The sequence below is a fragment of the Diospyros lotus genome, chromosome 1 (assembly GCF_014633365.1).
Source record: "Diospyros lotus cultivar Yz01 chromosome 1, ASM1463336v1, whole genome shotgun sequence".
Taxonomy (NCBI): Eukaryota; Viridiplantae; Streptophyta; class Magnoliopsida; order Ericales; family Ebenaceae; genus Diospyros; species Diospyros lotus.
In genome coordinates, this window is record NC_068338.1 from 40,425,506 (window position 1) to 40,452,986 (window position 27,481).

The following is a 27,481-nucleotide window of genomic DNA, read 5'->3' on the forward strand; positions in this document are numbered from 1 at the left end:
GCATATGATATATGATTTTTTTTTAATTTTATATGCACCACTATACATGTATTCCAACATAGAGTTTATTGAAAATGATATTAAAATAACTTAAAAATTCGAAAGCATTTAAACTTTATAAATTTTAACAAATAGATAACTAAATAAGTTTGATAATTTATAAACTGATTATAAGTGGCCAAAATGAAACACCAAAGGCCCTATAAGATTCTTACCGTTTACGGGAAAGAAAATATTGAATATATGGCTCCACGGAAGAAAATTCCGAATATACGACCCCAAGGGCGACATGTGTAATGCAGGGTCATGTGATTGATTTGCTGTTACATGATTTTATATAAAATGATTTGAATAAAAAAATAAAAATATTATTGTTTAGGATATAATTATGAGATATACGTGTGTTTTTGACATAATAATATTGTTATATTGTTCATTATTTTCATTATTTTACTACTTTGCTTGTGAAATTTCATGTTATCTTTTGTGTATATTTTATGTAAGGGATTTATAAAATACCATAATTTTTTTATCTGTTAAAAAATATTAAAAATTAAATATTATTATTAAGCACGTCTATCTATATTGCTTAACAATCTCAAGTTATGCTTAACATATCTTCTTCTTGTGAACTGCTAAATTCAAGTTGTAAGGCATTTCGGTCCACACTAACTCCCAAACATATATAGTGATTCTAGCAATAATGCATTTTACAAGCACCAACAAATAAGCTATCATTTAGGCCGCAATGTTATTGCTAACTAGTGAATTTGCTCTATACTTGTGTGAGTTTTAATAGTAAATCACAATTTATAAATGATAATGCTTTAAAAGCGATCAGAAACTCATTAGTGTTTCCCATAACACTTCCTTCACAAACATGCTTCAATCATATCCCAGAGATCAAGAAATAGTCATAATAGAAAAACAGAGGAAGAAATAGTTGGCACTAATACCAAATTTATTGGGAATTTACTGAAAGAGCGCAAAGGTAAACAAGGATTAAGATGCTGGAAAGCCTCCATCATCTCCTAAAAGGTTGCTGGCCATAACTAAAACTTAAAACATGCTTTCTCAAACTTCAACTTAATTTGGAAATAGTAAATCATATTTCCAACAAACGGATGATATCCTCCAACGAGTAAATCTCTTCTTCTGGGGGATTTTCACTATTACTGACAGAGTTGGCTGGTAGAGGAGTAGGGTTTGCCTGCAGTGCATTCATCCCACTTTGTGATGACAAGGAGTTGATGTTTACCTGCTGAGTTTGCTGGTGTAATTGTTGCTGCTGCAGCAAATGCTGTTTATGGATAATATGTTGCCGCTGTTGATACAGAAGATGTTTCAGTTGTGTCTGCATCATCTGATGTTGGAGCATATTGGAACTTGACTGCAGAGTGGTAAGGTTTGCCTGCAGTGCATTCATCGCACTTTGTGGCTTGAGGCTGAGAGAGCAGGGGAGGACAGGTGAGGAGGAAGCAGTTTAAGCTTTGATCGTCAATACAATAATTGCAAAGTGAGTTCGACTTGGAGGTCGGCGCTGACAGGGCTGGCAATTCCAATTAAGGCTGTTTGGCTCACTTTTTTTTTTTAGCTCATAAACATTTATATTTTTTAAGTTGCGTAAAATAAAAAATAAGTAGTGTTTAAATTAATAATATTGTTCTTTTCTAATCAAAAGGAGGACGATCGGAGGCGGGGCACGGGTTTCGGTGACGAATTCAATCGGGGGGCGGCTGGCACCTACAAGCACTCTAACGGTCGAGTGAGTAAGAGAATAAGATGGAGCGGTGTATCAATAGATCAGATGTGAGAACATACATTGGCTCTGAAAAGAGCTGGTTGATATAAGAGAATGAAATGTTGTTTTACATGCATGAGACGTGCGCTTGCAGGTGATATGACTAGCTATCCGGTGTCGATGGAGATGACAAGACCCTCATTAATGTGAATAGGATCCGCCATTAATGAGGATGAAATCTAAGACAGCTGCGTAGATATCCAGTGGGTTTGCAAAGATGCCGTGGCAAGCTGGCGCTGGCTAAAACTGGGTCCAAAAGGGAGATCAGGTTGGGCCGAGATTGGGCCCGGACGGTCCACAGCCCCTCAGGTCAGATGCTTGAGCAACGAGCATTCAAGCTAGAAAAGGGGAGCCTGAGTGATTTTTGCTATGCTCGGAAGTTTTGGAGAGTCTGATTAGGTGGGACCGAAGTGGTTAGTTGAGCCGATATTGTTTTTGCTGGGGTGACGACTCTAGGCAGTTTGGAGGTCAACCCTAGACGAGTAAGCGGGGCAATATTCTTTACACGCCGGTTTGTCACAAGTGACCTTGAGATTTGAGGGTGCTATTTGGATGGTAACTGGCTATCCCTCGGATGTGTGACAAGCAACGGCTTGGTGGTGGATGATCTATGGGGTGCGTTGTAGGTATTTTTTGGTAGTTCTCATAAGGATCCCCCATTTGGGCTAGAGTCTCATTACTTTCTTGGAGAGAAAGAAGGACGGTAGCGGGGGGTTTTAACGAACTTTACCAGTGGCGGCTTACCTAATTACCATTTGCGCTTGTGAGTTTTGCAGGGTGAATGACTTCCGCATTCGATAGGAACGACATTAGGGAAGAGATGGACATGCTCCACAATGAGGAAGGTAGGGCGACGTCAGGCTTTGCTTTTGTAAAGAAAGTGGCCAGGAAGGTTCCTGCTGCACCAGCACCCATTGTTCCTCCCGCGCAATCTGTCGTCGTGGTTGCTGAGACCACGACTCCTAGTGCAAGCTCTGGGAACTCACAATTTCTGAGGAGTTGGCTCGGCATAAGAAGCGTCAGAAGGGTCCTGATGGGGAGGCTCAATTGCCCGTTGGTTCGCAACTTGTCGAAAGTGGCGGCTTGGCTCCATTTGAGGATCCTAAGTTTCGGAGCGACCTCTTTATTGATGCCTATCTCAACCCATTGTCGAATTGAAAAGATTTACCAGGCATTAGGTCACCTGCTGCGTTTTATCGAATCAAGAGCCGGGTGCTCCAACTTGTCGTGTACTGTCGCCTGCTCGAGGTAGGTGTGGCGACCTGCCTCTCCAAGATAAAGGCGGGTCATAAAGAGGAACTGCGCCGGGTTCGGGGATTGATAAGCGAGGAGGTTAAAAAAGCTATGGAAGTGGTCGCCCTCAAGGCGAAGAAGTGGGGTGGTGAGGTTGGATGCGCGATTGGTGTTCTTCAGCTGGACCTAGAAGCTGCCGAGGCGGAGTTAAAGAAGCGGGAGACGGAAGTGGCCTTGGCTAAATCTGAGGTGATGACGATGAGGGCGAAAGCGAAGGCTGATGTGGCTGCTGCCCAGTCTGATGTAGCGAAGGCGAAGACAAAAGCGAGGGGATTAAGAAATGATGGATACGAAGCAGCTTTGTCCGACGTACGAGCAACTTTCCCGAAGCTAGATCTCTCACGTGTTAGGCCTTCTGAGGGGAGTCAAGCCGAGCCATAGTTTTGTGTGGTAGCGTAGGCTTTTGGCGTTTACAAGGTTTGTAACTTGTTGAACATTTTTTTGTTAATAGCAAATCGCGTTTCTTTTCCTCTTTGGATGATTTGTTCTTGTCTTTCTTTTATGTGTGCCTTGCTCGGTCCTTGCGGCTTTTGATGTCCTGGTTAACTTATCGTTACCACGGTTTTGGCTCGTGGGCCGGGGCCGGGGCCGGGTTGCCACTCCCTCAGGGGGCTTGGCGCCCAAACTTTGGGGTTTTCAATTTTGGCGGACTTGTTTGATTGCGTAGGTGTAATACCCCGGGAGTTCAAAAGAGAATAGTATATATCGAGGATAGGTAAGGAAGGAAACAACATCAGCTGGATACCTTTTGGGCTGAATGTTGGCAAAGAATTCCCAAGTTAAGCGTGCTTGACATGGGGTAATCCAAGTATGGGTGACCCCCTTGGAAAGTTCGCGTAGGCCCATCAGGGTAAATTGTTCTAGTTCTTCCTATCGCTCGATCGGGTCGTTACAGGTGGTATCAGAGCCGACCCCCAAGCCTCTGAGCGCGGTGGTGGGGCAAACCTCAGCGAGGATGCTGAGTCCCTGAGGGGGGTGCGTGTAGGCACCTTAGGCGAATCCCACATCGGCCATGCATCGGGGGGAGATCTGGGACCGGTTGTAAGGTCACATGACGAGGACGTCATATGCTCAAGGGGGGGAGAATGTAATACCCCGGGAGTTCAGAAGAGAATAGTATATATCGAGGATAGGTAAGGAAGGAAACAACACCAGCTGGATACCTTTTGGGCTGAATGTTGGCAAAGAACTCCCAAGTTAAGCGTGCTTGACATGGGGTAATCCAAGGATGGGTGACCCCCCTGGGAAGTTCGCGTAGGCCCATCAAGGTAAGTTGTTCTAGTCCTTCCTATCGCTCGATCGGGTCGTTACAGTAGGGCCCCATGGGTTTTGAGAATCAAGGCGCCCATTCGAGGGTGTAAGGCGCCATCTGAAGACACAAAAAGGGGTCCGCCATCCCAGGCAAGGTAGGTTCGTCAGAATGCTCATTACGGGGCACGTGGCGGATTTTGTTGGCTACCGGTTGCCTATTTGGCATCTCTTGTGACGACTGTTTGTATGCACTACTCGGTGCGTGCACGTCCTTTACCTTCGTTCACAAACTCATCCTTTGTCTTGAGATTTTTGTTTCGTCGTTCGATTGCTTTGCCTAGCCAGTTGGTCAACTTCGTGGATGGCTATTTCTGCTTCAAACTCTGCCCGTTCGTATGACTGGGTGCTCGAGGAGGTTACTCGAAGAGCGTTGAAGTTCTCTACGGGCTCGTCTTTAGCTGCGGTAAGAGGGAAAGTCGCCCCCCAAAGTGGAGAGGAGGTGAAAAAGGATGGAGGAAAGGGAAAGAGGTTCGTCTGCCTTCCCTGTGGCTGGGATGAACGCGTCTGTCATTTGGCCTAGGAATCCGGGTTCCTATATATGTACGAGGTGCTCTTCACAAGGTTGCGGTTGTGGCTTCCTCTATCTGAGTTCTAGAGTTTGGTATTGGAGGCGATGAACGTTGCCCCAACACAATTGCATTCGAACAGCTAGGGTTTTATCCGTTGGTTTGAGGTACTAATCGAGTTCCTTGGCTGCACACCTAATAAAACGGTCTTCTTCCATTGCTATCACTGGAATGGGGCTTATCGGGGTGGTTGGATTTCTCTAACGAGTCGTACGGGAAAATCGATGTTGAGGGCATTTATCACATCTTTCAAGCATTTCAAGGATGGTTTCTTCAAGGGGGGCTCGAGCGAGGAGGAGCTCAACTTTTTCCTAGATGAGAAAGGTAAGGAGAAATACCCCATATTCTGGTAATTGGAGTCGAAACCTCTTTTGGAGGTGGAGTACGGGAGTCTTGGCCCGGAGGACCAAGCCTTGGCGGATGCCTTCACGCTTTCTCCCCCGCTAAAATCGACGAAGCTCGTGGAACTGGGGGAGGATCCTTATCGGAGTATATGGGTAAGTTGCTACTGTGCATTTGGGTTTTGGTCTATTTCTATAGCAGCACTTATCGGAATCTTATGTTTAAGGAGAAAATGCGCCGGGTTTGACGAGGGAAGAAGTGGCGAGGCACACGGTGGAAAAGGCTGCTAGGATATCGTCTGGAGGTCTTGTTACTGCTGCGAAGTTGAGCAGTCCCATTCGTGCCCGACTGGTTGTCGTCGCTGCTGCGGGCACTCCCTCTTTACCAGAGGTCGAGAAGGTGCCCCTCCAACGGAAAAGGCGGCGAGTGGCCGTCGAATTAGGGTCTTCCAATCAGGCTCCTAACGTTTCAGACCAAGCTGTTAAAGTGCCCGGCACTTCGGATCGGGGCCGACCATCAATGCTGCGGGGCCCTCGGGTTCAAATCCATTAGTTGATACTGCCATGTCATCTGACTCCGACTGGGCAGATAATGAGTCGATGTAATACCCCATGTTCGTATGAGGTTGTCACGTAATTTCGTTGAGTTTTTTTTATACCAAAAATTTGGCTTGATAACAGTTATAAGTACCGAATCGACTGCAGGGATTGCCTCAGAGTAAAATTGTCTAAAGAAAATAATATGATTTCGATGAGCGTTCCGAGATAGGATTTATGGTATCGAATAAATCGGATCGGGAACAATTTTCGGTACAGCTAAAATACAGCTACTAACTAGGCTATAAAATCGAATTGTCATAGGGGACTCCCGAAAAATCAACGGAACCCTAAGGGGGCTCCGATTTTGCGTAATGAGTAACCCTTCAGTGGTTTTAGGATGAAACGATAGCCCGGTGAAGACACTGGAGCGAAATCGTCATTTTCAACTAAGATTTAGATTATTAATTATGGATTTTCGGTATTGTAATGTAAATTAATTTGAGGTTTAAGGCCGTAGTTGCAATTAGGGAATTGCACTAGTATAATAGGGATGAAATTTGGGATTTAATTATACAATTTTTTTATATATATTAATGTAGTATATAATTATATATGCGTGTACGTGTAGCAGGCGCCTCTACAAGCTTCGCCCATACCCCTGCTGCAATGAGCCACGCCCTGCAATGAGCCACGTCTCTGCAATATTTGGTTAGATTTGCATGCTAAGAGAAATGGGCAGAGGGTTGGCGTTGGCTATAAATAAAGGAGAGTTTGAGAGGTTTGGGCAGAGCAAGCAACAAAGAGTTGCAAAGAGAGAGAGAGAGAATGAGAGCTATGGCCGAGAGCAGCTTGAGAGCTTGAGAGTTCGAGGAGCCGCGAGGAAGGCCGAGGGCGGTCGGAGCAAACCGAGCGGCCATAGCCGTAAGCTCCCAAGATGGCAGGCAACTATGGCCGCACGAGCAGCAAGCTGAGGGGGAGTTGGGCAGCGATTCTGGGACAGCTCGGGAGAGTTCGATGGAGGCTGGAGCGTCGGCCGGAGTGGCCAAAGGCGGCCAAGCCACCCGCACAGCAGCGGCGGCCATGGCAACCGCTGGAAATTTGCAGCGCCCAAGGCTGCTGTGATGGGGTCTCGCGGCGAGGAGGCAGCAGACGATGGTGCGTGCCGGCGACGGCGGAGGGCCGAGAGGCGACCGACCGAGGGCCAAACGGCAGCGGCCGCGGGCGGTGCTGGTTTGGCCATGGAGGAAAGAAGAAACAGAAGAGGAAGAAGAGAAGAGAAGGAATAAAAGGAGGAAGAAGAAGAAGGAGAATAAGAAAGAAAGAAAAGAAAGAAGAAGAAAAAAAAAAAAGGAAGAGGGAGTTGCAGGCGCGGGAGAGAGAAGCTGGAGGTAGAAGATGGAGTGGAAAAAGAAAAAAGAAAAAAGAAAAAAAAAAAAGAAAGAAAAAGAGAAAAAATAGGAAAAGGTTTCGAAAAAATTCCAAAAAATACGGATTGGATATTTACTAATATTCCAAAGATTTTGGGTGAGAAAATGGCTCGGGCACGCATTTCAAGGATAGGGCACGCATACCGAGGAAATCAGAGATGCTAAGTTAAGGTAAGTAAAATTTCCTAAAAAAATTCAGAAATTTAAGAATATTATTTTATGAATTTTCGTAGAAGAATATTTGAGAAAATATTTTAAAAATATTTAGTTTGGATTTATTGAGAAAAATTAGGAAGAAATAGAAAGAAAATACCAAAAATTATGAAAAAATAAGTTTTAATGTTTATTTAAATAATTATGGTGATTAGGATACTTTGAGGCTAAAGTTGAAGAGACTCGTGCAAATTTTGAGGTTGGCACGCAAATCGAGGCAATACATGGATATTGAGGTAGCCTAATAAGCTTGAGAAGGTAAGTGGTACTTCCCAGTTAAAGTTAGTTTATGAAAAATGTTTGGTTTGTAAAATGTTTTCATCATATTGACATACTCTGATATGTACTCATCACGTAGATTGCATACATGACATGACTATTAAATGCATAAATACACGTTGTTATCATTGATCACTCGCATTGAGGCCGTAGGGAGTACGAACTAACACAATTGCTTTACCAATGGTGCACCCATACACCTCGGCTTCGAAAGAGGTAGCCGCAAAAATGGTAGGTAGCATGAGGGGTGCAGTTGACACCTACGAGGAAAGACATTGCATTCATGCACGAAATATGTTTTCTGTACTCTTACTTAGATGATTCATCATCTAACTTGGATTTTTGCCCCTAAAATATTCAAACATTCCAGATAGAGATTGTAGCAGATTCGAGGATAAATGAGACATGAAATGACACTTAGCAGAGTGCATGAAGAATGGAATGTATGTTATGTAGCCCATATATTTAAGTTCTGCTATTTTGAATTCTGAACGTTTTGAGGAATGTTGAAGATGCAATAATCTATTTATGATTAATGTTAAGATATCAGGTTTCGATCTTTGCTTCCGCATTTGATGTGTATAATGATTCTCTTTCGAGATAAAATGTATGAAAATTCTGGGACGAATTCGAGATATGATGTGATTTAGAAATTAAGTTTGAAAAGAAAAAATTTATTGTCATGAAATTTTCCAAGTTATAACGTGCCCGAGAAAGCAGGGCATTACAGTCGAGGCCTCTTTGGTTGGCACGTGCTCTGCAGCCGAGCTTGTGGGGATGCAATGACACCGAGCGGGATCCTCAAAGTATTTGGAGCCATGCCTTTCGACCGAGGAAGTTCGTCCAAGACCAGCTCCTTGTGGAAGCCGATTAGAAGAGGCTCGTCTCTCTTGGCAAGGAAGGGCTGTATCTCTGGGTGGAGATGTTACAACTACGAGCCACCAGTTCCACTCACTTATTATTCATGGAGTCGAAGATAAGAAAGGCCAAGGCTAAGGGTGACGCCGACAGCCTTTACGTGAGGGTTGCTTCGACTGGTAAGGAGGTGGCGAGGGTAACGTCCGGATATCTAAGAGTGCAGGGTCAGAGAGATGAGGTTTGGCGGGAGCTGGCCGAGCGAGATGGAAGGATTAGGGAATTGGAGGTGGAGTTAGACGCTTCACATCAAGAAGTTGCCCGCTTATAGGCTTGTGCAAGGAGAGAGGCTCTTCAGCAGTATCTGGGTGGTTTTGACGTGGCGCTGGCGCAAGCCTCGCTATTTTGCCCAGGGTTGAATTTTACTGGGTGTGACCCCTCTAAGGAGATAGTAGGAGGCCAACTCGTGGATCTGGGTTCGTCGGACCCCATCACAGGAGACAAAATTTAGGAGCAGACTCAGGAAACGGCTAGAGTTGGACGAGCAGAGGAAGGTATTGAGTAGCAGAGCGAGAATCCTGACTCACCTTGGCCGGATCATCCTCAAAACGGGGCCCCCGATTCATCTCGGTCGGATCAACCTAGCACTGGTCCTTAGGGCGTGTCCTTTTTTTTTTTTTTTTGGCATTGGACTGACTATCGTAACACTCTGGTATTATTTGAATATAAGAGATATGGTCGTATGAGGCGCGACTTGCCCTTTGCCTCTTCGACCTTGCTTTTCCTTATTGCCGCTATGAGTTCGGGGTCGCGATGTTGAGGGAGATCGATGTCGGGATACCCGGACTGTGGCAATCTGGGCGTCGCATTGCGAGGACGCATTTGACACAGGATCTGGGCGCGTGACCTGAAAATGCGAGATAACTGTGTAGCGGTGTAGAACACGTCGCTTTCCAGGGGCGCTTCCCCAGGAAGTGCGTCGATTTCCTAGGGCGGGGTATTAACTGCTTAGGCTCGTGGCTTTGTTTTGATGGCGGTTCGCCTGCCAATGAATGCAGGGCATTTAATGAGCGGCGTTATCATGAGTGGGGTGGACGACGCTCGGTGTTCCTTGTTATACCTATAAATAAAATGGGTGCTTCCTTGGTTTCCTGTGTATCCTCTACTTAATGGTTCACCTTCTCCCTTTTGTTAGGTATCTTGGGGTTAGATGGTTGATGATGTCAAGTCGAGTCAAGATCCTGCCGGCGTATGATGTTATTTATGGAGACAACATAGTTGATTCAAGTGATGTCTCGATGGCTGTAGCTAGTCATGATTTGTGGCTCGTAGTGTTCGCGGTATATGGGTTGGTAACCTGTGGTGGTCGCTGTACGAGGGCGGGCTTATTCCTTAGCCTTGAGGAGTTCGCCCTCCGCCGCCTCTACTTTCCTGTCGCCCTTGGTGTTGTAGCATTTACCAGATCTCCCCTTGAGGCTGCGCCTACCTTCGCTTGTGCGGATTTGGATGGCTAAGATGTGGTCCTCGAGAGAAAGGGGAAGAAGGGCCCAGTCGATGTTTGGTCAGGGGTAGTTATGATGTTGTTGTCAGTTTTCTGGAGATCCTTGTTGGGGAACTACTAAGGGCTCTATGGAGGGCAATATTTGACAATTGAGTTGGCCTTGCTGTGCCAAAGCTTGGTTGGCTGGGTTGGTCTAGTTGTGCTAAAGCTTGGTTAGTTGTGTCGGTCTTGTTGTGCTAAACCTTGGTTAGGGTAGGACTTTGAACAGGTTCGGTTGTATTTGTGTAGGCTACCAAAAACGCAATAAAGTTTTGTATTGTGGACATATTTTGTAATGAAACAGAGTAATGATATGAGAGTTTTCCCGAAGTATGGGTACCTTATACTTTTTCTTCGCTTTGTTTGATGCAAAGTTTGATTGATTAAGCGACGTTGAGTATCGAGTGACTTTAGAATAACTCGAGACCAAAGGTGGCAAACCGAGGTAACTCAAGGTCCGTCGGGGCTTGTTTGATACAAAGCTTTGTTGTAGATAGGCCGAGGTAACTCGAGGCCAAAGGCGGTAGATCAAGGTAACTCGAGATCCGTCGGCGCTTGTTTGATACAAATCTTTGTTGTAGATAGGTCGAGGTAACTCGAGGCCAAAGGCGATAGACCGAGGTAGCTCAAGGTCCGCCAGGACTTATTTGATACAAGGCTTTGTTGTAGATAGGCCGAGGTAACTCGAGGTCTACCGGGGCTTGTTTGATACAAGACTTTGTTGTAGATAACCTGAGGTAACTTGTGGCGAAAGGTGGCAAACCGAGGTAACTCAAGGTCCGTCGCGGCTTATTTGATACAAAGCTTTGTTATGGATAGGCCGAGGTAACTGGAGACCAAAGGTGGCAAATCGAGGTAACTCAAGATCCGTCGAGGCTTGTTTGATACAAGGCTTTGTTGTAGATAACCTGAGGTAACTCAAGACCAAAGGCGACAGATCGAGGTAACTCGAGATACGTTAGGGCTTATTTGATACAAAGTTTTATTGTAGATATGGCGAGGTAACTTGAGGCCAAAGGCGGCAAACCGAGGTAACTCGAGGTCCGCTAGGGCTTATTTGATACAAGGCTTTGTTGTAGATAGGCCGAGGTAACTCTAGGGAAAAGGCGGTAGACCGAGATAACTCGAGGTCTATCGGGGCTTGTTTGATACAAGGCTTTGTTGTAAATAGGCTGAGGTAACTCAAGGCCAAAGGCGGAAGATCGAGGTAACTCGAGGTCAATCGGGGCTTGTTTGATATAAAGATTTGTTGTAGATATGTCGAGATAACTCGAGGCCAAAGGCGGCAGATCGAGGTAACTCGATGTCCGCCGAGGCTTGTTTTATACAAAACTTTGTTGTAGATAGGCCTAGATAACTCGAGGCCAAAGGCGGTAGACCGAGGTAACTCGAGGTCTGCCAAGACTTGTTTGATACAAAGCTTTATTGTAAATAGGCCGAGGTAACTCGAGGCCAAACCTGCCATAAAAAAATAAGCTTTTGGGTTCTAAGCCTATATAAAGATTTTGATAAGTGATAAGTGAATACATATTTTCTGAATTATTTACAAGAAGATAGCCGTTCAGCTATAATATTTTCGTAGGCTGGCTGCGTTCCATGACCTAGTCAAGGATCTTCTTGAGAGTTCGGCTAAGTGGTAAGCTCATGCGCCAAGGTTATTGGTGACTCAATAAGGGCCTTCCCAATTGGCACCCAGCTTCCCTTGTGAGGGTTATTTTCTTGGGCCTTCAATATTTCTTAAGACTAAGTCTCCCTCTTGAAATCATCTAGGCCGAACTCCTTTGTTATATTTTCGAGCTGCTTTTTGCTTTGCGGCATGTTCACGAATTTGGGCCTAGTCTCGGATTTCCTGGACAAGGTCGAGGTCGGCCCGCTGCCCTTCACTGTTGGTATCCTCTCGGAAGTATTGTAACCTGGGACTAGATTCCTCAATCTCGATAGGGATCATTGCTTTTGACCCGTAAGTAAGTCCAAAACGAGTTTCCTTGGTCGAGATTTGAGTGGTAGTGTGGTATGACCACAAGACTATGGGGAGTTCGTCCGACCAAGCTCCTTTCGCTCTGTCGAGCCGTTTCTTCAGTCTTGCCAGTACAACCTTGTTGGCGACCTCAGCCTGGCCGTTGGCGAATTAAGTGTCGTTGTCCGAGCTTAGCACCCCAGAGAGGCCATATCGACAAATGATATTCTTCCAAATGAATCTACGGATCCTTTCAGCGGTGATTATGGTCAGGGGTTCGGCCTTGGTCTACTTTTTGAAGTAGTCAATTGCTACTACCATAAACTTAAGTTGTCTTGCTGTTGTTGGAAAGGGTCCAAGGATGTGTTTCCCCCATTTGTAAAATAGCCAAGGGCTGTCGAGATTGTTGAGCTCTTCTGAGGGGGGAAGTGATAAGTGTTCACGAATTTTTGGCACTTGTCACAACGTTTCACATAGGCCAAACAGTCATTCTGCATTGTTGGCCAATAGTAACCGGCTCTGAGTATTTTTGCCGTCAGGGATCATCCGCCAAGGTGGCTTCCACATACTCCCTCATGTATCTCAGTCATGATGCTAGTGTACTGGTCAGAGTTGACACATTTGAGGAGTGGGAGGGAGTAACCTCTTCGGTACAACTAGTTCTCGAGCAGGGTGAAGTAGCAAGCTATTCTTTTGAGTTTCCTAGCTTCCTCAATATCCGAGGAAGTGTCCAGTGCCGTAAGTATTGGAAAATGGGGGTTCTCTAAAATTCAGGCGTTGTTCCTACCATTTGCACGTCGGGAAGGTCGACGGTGGGCACATCTAAGGCCTCTTGTATGACTGATTGGTTGTTTCCAAATTTCTTGGTGCTGGCAAGTTTTGAGAGTAAATCTGCTCATGTGTTTTGCTCCTTAGGGATATATTCAATTTCGAAATAGTCGAAAGATTCAGTTAGGGTTATGACCTTATGGATGTATTGGTCAAGCTGTGGCTCTTTTGTCTTAAATTCGCCCTTGACCTAGTTAGCTACCAGCTGGGAATCGCTTTTAGCAATTAAGCGGGATGTGCCGATTTCTTTTGCTAAGCTTAAACCAGCTATGAGACCTTCATATTCCACTTGGTTGTTGGTTGCCTTGAAGTTTAAACGGAGTGATTGTTCGAGAATAAAACCATTGGGTCCTTCTAAGATGATCCCAACCCCGCTTCCTTTTATCTTAGAGGCTCCATCGACAAACAGCACCTAGGGGCTGGGTTCCAGGCTGTGCCTGGGAGGGGAGAGTTCGGCACAAAAATCGGAGAGTGCCTGGGATTTGATGTGCTTTCGCGGCTGGTATTGTATGCCGAATTTTAAAAGCTCGACTGACAATACGATCATTCTCCCCGACAGTTTCGACTTCTGGAGTATTTTTCGGATTGGTTGATCAGTATAAACCGTGATCTGGTGGCTTTGCAAATACGGCTTGAGTTTTCGAGTTGTCGTTACTAACGCTAGCGCTAGTTTTTAGATCTTTTGGTATCGTAGCTCAGCTCCTTGAAAAATTTTGCTAATGAAGTATACTGGCCGTTGTGTTTTGCTCTCCTCCCTGACTAGCACCACGCTGAGAACACTAGCAGTGACGGAGAGGTAAAGTGAGAGTTTCTCCCCGGGCTTTGGTCTTAAAAGGATGGGTGGGGTTGCCAGGAAGGCTTTCAGTTCGTCAAAAGAAGTTTTGGGTTCTTCTGCCCACTGGAACTTGGCTGACTTTTTTAGACATTAGAATAAAGGTCTCTCCCTGTAGGCCGACTTTGGAAGGAAACGAGACAAAGCTGTTATTCAGCTTGTCAGCTGTTGGACCTCCTTCAAGTTGGCAGGGCTACGCATTGCGAGGATGGCTTCGCATTTGTTTGGGTTGGCTTCAATTCCTCGACTAGTTAGCATAAATCCCAAAAACTTACTGGCTTGTATCCCGAAGGCGCATTTGTCAGGGCTAAGCCTCATGCTGTGTTGCCGGAGCTATGCAAAGATTTCAACTAGGTCAGAAGAGTGGTCCTACCTTGCTGAAGTTTTGGCCACCATGTCATCTACATATACTTCGATATTCCAGCCGATCTGCTTGGCGAATACCTTATTCATCAGTCGCTGATACGTTGCACCGGCATTTTTTAGCCCGAAAGACATGACCTGATAACATAAGTTGGCACTCTCTGTGATGAACGCTATTTTTTCCTCATCTTCAGGATGCATCCGGGTCTGATTGTAACCAGAATAGGCATTCATGAAGCCTAAGTACCTGTATCCGGAAGCCGCGTCCATGAGGCGATTGATGTTAGGTAACGGGTATGAATCATTCGGGCACGCTTTATTTAGGTCGGTGAAGTCGACGCACATTCTCCATTTCCCTGAGGACTTTTTCACCATGACCATGTTGACCGTGTTGGCAAGCCATGTTGTGTATGGGACCTCCCTAATGAATCTGACCTTCAGGAGTTTGGTGGTTTCCTCGGCGGCCGCGCATCGTCTTTCTTCTCCCAGTCTTTTTTTTTCTCTGAGCGACCGGTCTTGCCACTGGATCCAGTGCCAGTTTGTGGCAAATGACAAGCGAATCTATCCTGGCCATGTCAGCAGGGGTCCAGGCGAAGAGGTCGGCATTCTATCGGAGTAGGCCGATGAGCCTCTCCTTTAGTTCATTTGGCAACGTAGAACTTGTATGAATGACTTGTTCCGGGGGAGGACCTAAGCTCACAGGGTGGAGCTCCTTTGTAGGTTGGGGCTGTCTATCTGAAAACTCGATCTGAGGGTCTAGCTCGACCATGTGCAAATGGTGTTGCGGATGCTAGTTGTCGATGTCCATTACCTGGCTCCTACCAGGGGTATCGGTCTTTCTTCCGTCCTTGGTAGACTCGGGATTTCGAGTTCCGAGGCTGTTGTGGTAACATTGTCGAGCTTCCTTTTAGTCAGAGCGGATGACCCCGACCTCGGTGTTAGATACCGGGAACTTCATGGATAGGTGAAAGATGGATACTACTGCGCCCAAATAGTTGAGAGATGGTCGGCCCAAAAGCACGTTGTATGGCGCCCTGCAATCCACCACTAGGAACCGGATAATGATGGTCCTAACCAACGGGGTCATCCCAAATGAGGTTAGCAGATCTATGTAACCCTTAACCTCCACTTGTTCTCCTAAGAAGGCGATCAAGCTTTCATTGAAGGGTCTCAACTTTCATTTTGGAATGTCCATTCTTCTCGAGGTAGATAGGTATAACAGGTCAACTGAACTGCCCTAGTCCACCAAAACTTTTTTTTACCAAAAAGTTCGCAGCGACAACTGAAATTACCATGGGGTCATTAGGGTGAGGATTTATTCCTCCAAGATCTTCATCCGTGAAGCGGATCGCAGGGTGTCGAGCCATGCTTCCTGGTGTCATTTATCGTCATGACTGCATAAGGGTATTGACTTCGTGCCAAGCTCGGCACTCTATCAATAAAACCTCCAGCAATGGTATCAACGGCCTTGGTTATTCGACTGGCCGGGGGTGGGCCAACACAAGAAGGGGTACGGGTGCTTAAGCGGCGGTGATCATCGCCTGACCTCTGGGTATAGGTATCTCCAGCTCTTGCTATGGTATGGCCGCTAGAAGAGTGGTTTGAAAGGCTTTTTGTGAGCTTATGGGGTAAGTAAGTTTTACCGGGCCCCACGGAGGGCGCCAACTGTTCCTTCCTGACCAAAAGGGGGACGATCGGAGGCGGGGTGTGGGCTTCGGTGACGGACCCGTCTGGGGGGCGGCTGGCACATGCAAACACTCTGATAGTCGAGTGAGTAAGAGAGTAAGATGGAGCTGTGCATCAGTAGGTCAGAGGTGAGAACATATCTTGGCTCTGAAAAGAGCTAATTGATATAGGAGAAGGAAACGTCCTCCTGCATGCATGAGACATGCACTTGCAAGTGATGTGACTAGCTATCTGGTGTCATTGGAGGTTTCCAGGTGGTAGCATGGTGGCAACGAGACCCTCATTAATGTGAATGAGTTCTGCCATTAATGAGGATGAGATCTGAGACGGCTACGTAGATATCCAGTGGGTTTGTAATGATGCCGTGGCAAGCTGGAGCTGGGCCAAAGCTAGGTCCAGAAGGGAGATCAAGTTGGGCCAATATTGGGCCTAAGAAGAAGGTTGAGATTGGGCCTAAGGAGAAGGCCGAGATTCGGCTCAATATATTTAAGTAAATATAATTTAAATTGTAATTTATATAATTATATATTTGATTTAAAAAACTTGATAAATTATCAAAGCTTAACAAAAATATTAAAACTGACATGTTACTGAATAATATAAATAAAATTTATAAAAGTATTATTTTTTAATAAAAATAAATTATAAATTGATATCCAACTAAAAAAATTATTATAATTACATGTTGATAAATTAAATATAATTATTAAAAAATATTAAATATATACTGTTAATACATATAAATGTATATATACACAATTATATCAAACTATTAAATATATATATATATTGAGAGAGAAAGAGATGGAGAAGGGACGGATGACGACGACGGAAAATGGAGGTTGGAGGTGGTGGCCGATGGGGATGGGGTTAGAGGCGGTCGCGTCGATGGAGGAGATGAAGGTGGCGATACCGACGGAGACAAAGGAGCTAGAGAGAGAGACGACGACAAAGAGAAGGTAGAGGGATGAATCTAAAAATATGATAGTTGTTTGAAGACAAATTTGTCATTTATTTGGTCAATGAAATAAACTATCAATAACTTAATTGTATAATCTGAGGAGGAGAGTGTTAGTGATGTATGGTCTAATACTAAATTTAGATAGCATCTAATGGGCATGTAATTAATATATTTGATGTATTTTTATATATATTAATAAAAGATAAGTTTATCATCAGTAATAAACTTTATAATTTGTAATATGAATGGATTTTTAGATCTCTTGTTTGAAAGTTTTATTCTTAAAGTGTTAACACTATGTGACAAGATTCTCTAGTGACAAGATTTCTTAAATGATTTATAGTCCTCAGATTAGTTAAATGAAAATACTAATTAGTCGAGCATGGACCAACATAGAGTATGGACTAACATCTAATCACATTGATGAGATCGGACATATAGTTATGAGTTTCTCAGTTTGTCACTCTATGGCTCTCGCTCAGTCAGAACCTTAGGTGATAGAAGAATTATAGCACACGATAATTGTTAGTTGTATAAACTCACTTGAAATTAGACTTAATTGCCTTCAATATTGTTTTTGACCGCTATTATGAAGTTTCAATGACATTTCAAATTATCACTGGAATATGGAGAGATTATTGTGATGCGTCAAGGTGTTTCGGCAAGTGCCAAACAGGTTCTAGTGCTATCTGTTTGCTAGCGGACAGTAAACCTAGAAAATCACATACCATATAATACGACACTTGATTCCAACAAATGTGTATATGTTGTGTCTCGGACATCATTAATAGTTAATGAAGGTTTTGGATGTGTCATGAATTGTTAATGACGACGATTCGTTAATTGTTAATCAGCTAAGACTTCGCAGTGTTGACTGTTTCATTTAGATTGTTAACTGTGGCGGGAGTTGACTCCCTAAGCTTGGAAGTCGACTTCCCTAAAGCTATTGTCAACTGAAGTCGACTCCCAATGGCGATAGTTGACTCCCTGGAACCCAAAGTCGACTCCGGCACTGCCTTAACCTATTTTTAGTGCGTTATGCGTGGCACAAAATTGGGAGAGGTGGTGGGGATGCTTAGGCATCTAAAAATGATGTGAGAAGAAGGTGAACATTTATTAAAGAGTGCTTGGCTTGCTTCTGCTTCTCCATTTTCCTTCATTTATACTTATGTCAATTTACAGAAAATTACAATTTGCATAATTGTTACGCATGTGGTAAATTTTGGAGAGTTCGATGAGACAAATACTTGTCGGTGAATTGAAGCCCTCGGGCTAGCACAAGATGAGAGTTACGTTTTGGTATTGGGTAGTTGGCTAGATATGGACAGACTAGGCCTTCCATAACTTGATGAGGATTTGGTCCCTGTACAAAAATCATTTATGTACACCATTCTTACATTGAACATTAGGTATGTCATTTATTATATTTCATATGATGAAATAACATGTTTCTTAAATATTCAAACTATGTTGTTTGTGTATATTTATATATCCATATGTACATCTGATATATAAAGTTTTTTTAATTATATTCACACCACTATACGTATATTCCAAGGAGTTCACTGAAAACGATATGAAAATTGCATATAAGTTTAACAACATTTAACCTTTTTAAATTTTAACAACATATAACTAAATAAGTTTGATAATTTATAAACCGAATCAAGATCTTATAAGCAATCAAAATGGAACACCAAATGCCCTCTAAGATTCTTACTGTTCACGGGGAAGAAAATACCGAATATACGGCTCCAAGTGTGGCATGTGTAATGTAGGGTCGCGCGATTGATTTGTTGTTACTTGATTTTATATAAAAGAATTTGAATACAAAAATAAAATATTATTGTTTAAGATATGCATATGTGGTATAAGTGTGTTTTGACATAATAATTGTTATCGTATTTCCCGCACCACTTCTTATGGGTTAGATTCAGGTTAGTAGGTCGGCCTAATAACCTAAGGCCTAGTAGACCAAAGCCTAGTTCGTCAGAACAAGTTCATACATCGCTGAAACCCGAGCTCAAATCGCCAAACCAAACAAACTCCTAGCAAGGCTTCCAACGAGCTCTCAACAATATTCCCAATGAGCTCCCAACGATGCTTCTAGTTCGCTGGCCTTAGCATTCAGCTCGCCGATCAAACTATTCAGCTCGTATAACAACAAGAATGCAAAACAACTGGAGTAAGAGACCCACTTACTTTATGTGAGGAAAACCGAATCCCTTGTAATACGGAGTCCACTCCCGATTTTATGAAATTGATAAGGACATCTTGTCCCCATAATGTCATCCACTCACTTTTATATTTTATACAATTGTAAACACTGATCACTATAAATAGGGGACAAAAATATCATTATAAAATGAGAAAAATAAGAATGTTATACTGTTACTCCGGTGGAATAATCAGAGAACAGTGGTGGAGTATGCATCGTTTAGGCCGAACCACGTAAAATTTCCCTGTCTTTACTTCTACTTAGTCCTTCCTCTTTGCATTTAGGCTCATTTTCTCATTGCATGCCTACAAATCACGATCAATTAATTCTGAACGTCAATAATAATATTATTATATTATTTATTATTTTATTACTTTGCTCGTGAAATTTCATTTTATCGTTTTCGTATATTTTATGTTGAGGATTTATAAAATACCCCAACTTTTTTTACCTATTAAAACATATTAAGAAATTGAGAAATTAAATATTATTGTTAAGCGTGTCTATCTACTTTGTTTAACAATCTTTAAGTTATACTTGACATATATTGTTCTCGTGAATTGCTTAATTCAAGTACTAATTCCCAAACATACATAGTGATTTTGACAATAATGTATTTCAAACAAGCACCAACAAACAAGCTATCATTTAGGCCGAAATATATTATTAATTTTTGCAAATGTGGGAAACTTTTTTAAAATTGAAATATAGACTGATAATTATTTTACTTGTTGGTTTATTATTAGTTAAAAATGTGATAATTTGAACCAATGTTGTTAATTTTGTTTTGATTAATCAGATTACACAAAATGTTGAATATATGTACTACTCATAACATAACATTGATTACGAAAAGTATGCTTTTAAGATTAAAAAAAAAGTAAAGGATTCCAAATAATGTTATTGTTTAGGATAATAATTATTTTGCCAAAATACTTAAAATTAATTATGCGTGAAAATTATAAAATGAAAGAAATATAGTGTTTTATTTTTATACCCCATATGAAAGAAATAATGTTCATTCTTTTTTTTTCTATTTTCTATATGTACAAATACAAATAAAAAACTAATTAAAATTAATTTAACTTTATTTAAATCATTAAACACTGATGTAGATAACGAGAGAAGATTTTGCCACCGCTTTACATATTTTTTTGTTCATGATATCGTCAACCTTAACATTCTTCGTATTATAAATTAAAATTATACACAAAATTCAATATCTCAACCATAATAAATTCTACAGGAAAGCATCTAGAAATATAAAACCAAACCCCATGCCCACCCAAACCATGCAGCTGAGTGTAGTTCTACAACCATAATAGCGAAGTCAAGGAGGGCGAGTATCCAACAAGATGAACTTGAAAAGGATATAGATAAAAAAAAAAAATACCTGCTGTAGTTCACCAGCAATTTTCTGGTACATTTCATTTAGGTCTAGTAAATACGCCTCCTTCATGGCTTTAATCTGCATAGCAAACAAGAACAATCTCTTACGAGAGCACATTGACGCCATGAAGAATTTGCACATAAATTGAAACAAAAATTAACAGAAACCTAAGTAATTGCCAATTGCTTTTCCACAATGATTAGCCACCCTTTACTAACAGCAAAACAAAAAAAAAATAGAAAAAGAAAAAGAAAAAGGAGCAAAGAAAACAAGCACATGATGCCTTGTCATGTCAACTATGTGCCCATGTACAATTTTTACGTTCATGCTTCTCAAAGTACAACTAAAGACACATCATCATACAATTCATAGCATTTGCATTGCATGAACTTACATTTGAGCACTGGCCACCTTTAGTATGAAAAGATGAATCCAAAGTTAGGCACAACTATAGACATGTCTCCACTCCCCTACAATTAAATGCATTTTGTTTTGCATAAATTCTAAAGTATCAATTCCTCAGCTTTAGGACATGATGTAAATGGGTTTCAAAAGGAAAACAGAATTTCCATCTCTTAGGTAAGCATGCAAAAACATAAAATGATTCTTAGTATCACCTACAACTTCTCTGTCCACCATAGATGAACAACATATTGAGCTTTAATCCTACTAAATGAGGTCTGCAACATGAATTCTAGCACAATAGAAAATTTGGGCACAAAGTTGGAGAAATCAGATGCGAATGCCTGAGCTACCATCAAAGTGATGAGTACCTTGGGGTTAGCATAATAGAATGTATAATGCCAGTTTGGAATATTTAATTCCTAGATAAAGTATAGTAGGAATGCTGTCTACATCAGATATAACATGAAATAGTTAAACAACAAGTATTCCTTTCAACTTCAATTTTCATTAAAATTCTGGCATTCAACTGTGTCATTCGAAAGTATTTGTACTTTGTGATGTTCGTCTTCTAAGAATCAACATGAATTTATTTTCATGCTGTTACGTGATTTAAGTTGGTCGGTAAGACTTACATTGGGAGAATGTAATTACAAAGATTAAAATATCAATGATAATGTACCTTCTGGTAGACCTCCTCTTGCCAAATCCCCATTATTTGCATTTCCTGTTTGAGTTGTAGAATCTAACAGAGCTGCAAAAACATAAACGAGTATGTATTAACTAAGAACCAGTACATGATCCATGTGTTAAAAAAAGAATTATAACCAAAATGATGACTTTGTTAAAGACACCTGCCAAAAGAATAGGAAGTAAGACATTTAAAAGCACAAAATGTACATATACATAGCACAGTCAAGCATGAAAAATGTAGGCTATACTTTTAAGGAAGAAAAGCATAATTGGGTGGTAAGCTTAGATGAAGATTCTGACAAATCCGACACATAACCCATGTCTGGTGGATGGATTCTAGGAACAACCAACCTAATCCTAGAAACAGATAAGGCATGGTGGACCACAACTTGGGAAGTCACAGTATAAGGTTTTTACATGTTTTTTTCCTCAAAATAAGAAACAATAGTACAAGGATAGTTGGGCCCTATGGGAACTCCAAATCATTTTCACCTAAAAAACAAGTGAAGCCTCAATCCCACCAAGTAGGATTAGCGACATGGAATCTTGCCCACCAACCATTTCGATCCATGATCATATCTTCTATAACACCTATCACACTTAAGAGTCTCATTGTAATTTACTTTTTAATACATCCCTGCCATTTCATGGTTGAAAACTTTTGAATTGATGCCTTGTCATGTCAACTATGTGCCCATGTACGATTTTTACATTCAAGCTTCTCAAAGTACAACTAAAGACACATCATCATACAATTCATAGCATTTGCATTGCATGAACTTACATTTGAGCACTGGCCACCTTTAGTATGAAAAGATGAATCCAAAGTTAGGCACAACTATAGACATGTCTCCACTCCCCTACAATTAAATGCATTTTGTTTTGCATAAATTCTAAAGTATCAATTCCTCAGCTTTAGGACATGATGTAAATGGGTTTCAAAAGGAAAACAGAATTTCCATCTCTTAGGTAAGCATGCAAAAACATAAAATGATTCTTAGTATCACCTACAACTTCTCTGTCCACCATAGATGAACAACATATTGAGCTTTAATCCTACTAAATGAGGTCTGCAACATGAATTCTAGCACAATAGAAAATTTGGGCACAAAGTTGGAGAAATCAGATGCGAATGCCTGAGCTATCATCAAAGTGATGAGTACCTTGGGGTTAGCATAATAGAATGTGTAATGCCAGTTTGGAATATTTAATTCCTAGATAAAGTATAGTAGGAATGCTGTCTACATCAGATATAACATGAAATAGTTAAACAACAAGTATTCCTTTCAACTTCAATTTTCATTAAAATTCTGGCAATCAACTGTGTCATTGGAAAGTATTTGTACCTTGTGATGTTCGTCTTCTAAGAATCAACATGAATTTATTTTCATGCTGTTACGTGATTTAAGTTGGTCGGTAAGACTTACATTGGGAGAATGTAATTACAAAGATTAAAATATCAATGATAATGTACCTTCTGGTAGACCTCCTCTTGCCAAATCCCCATTATTTGCATTTCCTGTTTGAGTTGTAGAATCTAACAGAGCCGCAAAAACATAAAGGTGTATGTATTAGCTAAGAACCAGTACATGATCCATGTGTTAAAAAATGAATTATAACCAAAATGATGACTTTGTTAATGACACCTGCCAAAAGAATAGGAAGTAGGACATTTAAAAGCACAAAATGTACATATACATAGCACAGTCAAGCATGGAAAACTGTGTAGGCTATACTTTTAAGGAAGCAAAGAATAATTGGGTTGTAAGCTTAGATGAAGATTCTGACAAATCCGACGCATAACCCATGTCTGGTGGATGGATTCTAGGAACAACCAACCTAATCCTAGAAACAGATAAGGCATGGTGGACCACTACTTGGGAAGTCACAGTATAAGGTTTTTACATGTTTTTTTCTTCAAAATAAGAAACAATAGTAAAAGGATAGTTGGGCCCGATGGGAACTCCAAATCAGTGGAAGGTTAAAAAATAAAAAAGATGTTGTGGTTCTCTAGTTTCTCAGATTGGTATAACTAGAGTAAGTTTGGCAGGGGAAAAACTAGAGTTCTTTATCAAGATGATATGATCTAAAGTAACTAAAATGCCTTTACATTATGGCACCATCAAATAGATGAGGAACAATAGCTTATTATTGAGAGTAATCGATTTCCCATCAACCAGGTAGAATTTATGTGAGTCAATAAGGGAAATTTTACTCCTATTATTTCTTTTCCTAGTTAAACTATATCTAATTTCATATGAGAGAGTTGTGCAGACTAAAAGTCATGCCACTGACTGACCTAGAGAAATAAGGGTAGTCTATTGTGTGAGAGTAAAGGGACGCTTCTGCACTTCCAAAATTTGCCTAGGCTCCCTATAGGTGCCCCGTTTAAGTCTAAAGCTAAATGAGATGGGATTGTTGAGAAGCTTGAGAGAAAGCTTGTTAATGGGAAAGACATTATCGGCCTAAAAGTGGAAGGTCTGCTGATACCAAGCCATGTTAAATTTTCTGTGCCTCTCTGATTTTTGTGCATGTGATTTGTGCATGGTTAAAAGACGACTCCTATTTTTGTTTATCCTTTTTTGCATTGTTCATAGACGAGTTTTGTTGTTGATAAATAGTTTTACAGTTATTTTTTATTTTTTCCTTTCTTTCCTCTTTCATACATGGTTTTCCCTCTTGGCATACTTCAATGTAATTTATTTATCAAAGAAAAGAAACTGAAACAGGAGCCTAAAAAGGGGATATGGCAGAAGTTGGGATGCTGAAGATAGGATTAAAGGCTAGTCTAGGATTTAAACTTAGAGCCTAAGCAAGGAACTAAGCCCACAGTTGGAATAGAACCAACTTACACCCCAGAACCTCAACAAGAGCTTCCAGGTTTCGCACTTCGCTTGCATGGATTTAACTTTTTACTAAGCCAATGCAAAGCCTTGAAGCCACTGGAAAACAAAAATAAAGCACCTCTTGAAAAACGTAGCTCCACAAAAGGGGATGGTGTCATCCTCATGAAGGTAAGGGACAAAAGTTAGTCCATACACCCTACACATAGTCGATTCCAGGCTCTTCTCCATCTCTCTTTCTTCTCTCCCAACCACATATTTTCTCAATTTGATGTTGGGCAATGAGCTAAGACAATCACAATTTCCAACCACTACAATGTTTCACTATATAATTTCCACTAGAACAGTGGAAATGGCCTACACTAAAGCAGGCATTTTCCGATCCCAACGCAAGTATATACTGGATCTTCTAAAACAAACAGGTTTGCTGCGAGGAAAAGGAGTTTACCTGCATCTGGGGGATTATTACTATTACTGGCAGAGTTCACAGGTACGATAGTGGCCATGGTATTTCGAGAATTGGTCTCCATTGTCAGCATCTTCAAAGATATTTTTCTCAGATAATCCGACTGCAAGTAGAAGTTAAGAATATACATACTACTGAGAAATTCATAAGGACATAATATGGGGCATTTTAAACAACAAAATATACATTTTAGCATACTTAAAATAAACAAGTGACCAAAAACAACAGGGCATGTACATTATAAGAATCAAAATATGCCAACTGGCAGGGTACCTGGCTTGTTGCAGCAGTGTAGAACTCCTCCTCAAATCCACTTGCAATTAGCTTGAGTTCTTGAAGTCCCTCTTGTCCAGAAAAAGGAATGTGCCTCTTCAAAGTGTCCATGCTGATCCCATGACATGTTACATTTTAATGTTAATTCTTTTGGGTAGTAAGAATATCATTTGTGGTACAAGGAAAATAAATGACTTGGCAGCACAACCAATGAAGAATGGAAAAATTTTACTTCAATCAAAATACAAATCCATAGAGAACCCTATAAGAATTAAAAGCATAATTAGAGAAAGCATGTTACTAATCATACCTTAAAGAAACCATCCTTCTCTTCCCCCCCAACCCCCCCAAAAAAAGAACAAATCTGTTCGGTTTATTTATGATATTTCATTGAATGTAATCTCTCAGGTTCCTTTGCACAGGATTAGCCCCCTTATGCTGATGTTTGTAGACTCTTTCCAAACAACCACCACCACCAAAAAAAAGAAAAAAAAAAGAGGAAAGACTAATAACTTAACCTCACAATAAAAAAATGGATTTAATCAGATTGGGAAAAAAAAATGAAAAGGGCAACTAATATAGGTATTATTATTTCAATTAATAAGGAAATCGCAATAGCACGTCATTGTGGAGGGTTAGGATAATAGGTTTACAGCAAACTGTGTTAAAATTTGAACATCAAAGCATATAAACAGTAAACAATAATCTTCCGCTTCACATTCTGCTTATAAGTTGAGCAAATTATTTGTCAATCGGAAATCTGAAACAAGTGAAAAACTTCATGCATTAAAAGTTCAAAATCCATTTCACGTGGACTTGGTCTGCATGACTTTAATATACATCAATTACTCTTACGGTTTGATAGAGGATGAATTAACTCTCTCTCAACAATAATATCGTTAAGCCAGGCTGAAAGTTCTAAAATTTTGACAACAATGCATGAGATTGAAACCATGTCAAGACATCAAGGCAGTCTTATTTGGACTAATAAGCACAAGTTGAGAAACGAGGTTCCCAAAACATGCATCACAACCAAATAATTAGGATCCTCCAAATGAAACATTTTGGAGCTTATTCCAGCTTTTTTAACCAAAACCCACACCTTGCAGATCTGAAATTGTGTCAAACACAAGCCATCTTGTTCTACTTAAAGACATGGCACTGCCACATCTTGAGAGGTAACCATCAGGTGCAACTCATGGAACATTATCAATCCCGAGAACTAAAATGTCCACGGAATTGAATAGTCAACAGAAATTCAGTAACTCAACCCAATGCCACAACTCAAATTTAATGCTATAGTTAAAAACACGGAATAGGTAATTTCCCCACCTTAAATTATGTTTTATGTATTTATAAAGTTCTTGTCTTTTCTTCTTTCTTTATCCGCTTGGTTGGATGCCCTTTAGAAAATTAAAAATAGGATTCCAAAGAGTTCGGCCAAAAAAATGCTAAGAAGAACTCACATCTTGTTAACAATCCTTTGCCGTGAATCGGGTGGCAATTGGTTCCTCCAATCAGTGCCATTGCTTCCGGTATCCATAGTGGGTTCAACACCACTTTGAGCAGATCTCCAACCATTGGAGTCCATCGAAGTTACTGCCAACCAATCAAAAAACACCCCTTTGTTATGTCTCAGCAAGGAACATGTTGGTTTTCTACGCAACCTGAATCTCGGCCAAACCACAAGATCGAGCATAAATCGAGAAACGTAAAGAACACAAGAACAGAAAGCTTTTATGTGTTCGGATCAAAATAGATCCTACTCACGGTAGAGGCTCCGCCTCTAGTCAATCTACTATATGAATAGATGATTACAACACAATATTACAACCGAATCCCACAAGAATCAATCTATCGGAATCAAAACATAAACAAGATATAACAAAAATACAACTCGTTCTCAGAACGAGTAACAGAGACAAACCAAGCTTCTTACCCACCAATCTCGCACGCCGTTAGACGATTCAAACCGAGATTTACCAATACCTGTAGTCGATTCTTGCCAAGAACAGAAGGGATTCACAATTTGTGTCTCCGTCGCCGATTTAGGGTTTCAGCAAGTGAGCGAGGGATAATGAGAGAACATTCCAATGAAGTAAGGCATTGCTGCCCTTCTATATGCGCGAGCAAACGGCTTGGGCCGAGGGAACATGGGCATGTGCTGTGCACGAGATGGGCTGCTCGTTGGGCTTGAAATGCACGGCCCAAAACAGAATTCCAACAGAATATTGTCACGTGGATCCGCCAACTAATCTGGAAGGCCCAGCTGAATTGCTCAAGGATTGGGTGGGGAAAGGAAAGAGAAGAAATCGGAAGCAGCGGAAATGATCAACTTTTGTCATGAACGCCTTCGAACTAAACGGTGCCATCTTGTTACGTTTATTCCAGCTATTGTATTAC

At 41.4% G+C, this 27,481-nt stretch overlaps 1 protein-coding gene across 34 annotated transcripts in view; it reads right to left on the minus strand.

Moving 5' to 3' along the window:
- The window catches only part of LOC127799523 (mediator of RNA polymerase II transcription subunit 15a), a 169,822-nt gene that overhangs the window by 74,201 nt on the left and 68,140 nt on the right, over positions 1-27,481 (minus strand). For 5 of the 34 annotated variants that reach the window (XM_052333877.1, XM_052333864.1, XM_052333715.1 and 2 more), the window contains exon 2: positions 26,545-26,677. The exons of 14 other annotated variants lie outside the window; for them this stretch is intronic. Coding sequence is in view for 13 of the 20 variants with exons in the window: in XM_052333715.1 (XP_052189675.1) it covers positions 26,545-26,669 (125 nt within the window). In the remaining 7 variants the exon portion in view is untranslated. Of the gene's footprint in view, positions 1-25,078; positions 25,191-26,544; positions 26,678-27,017; positions 27,218-27,481 lie in introns of those variants that run through there. 15 more of the 34 variants (XM_052333848.1, XM_052333732.1, XM_052333654.1 and 12 more) reach the window with 12 other exon arrangements.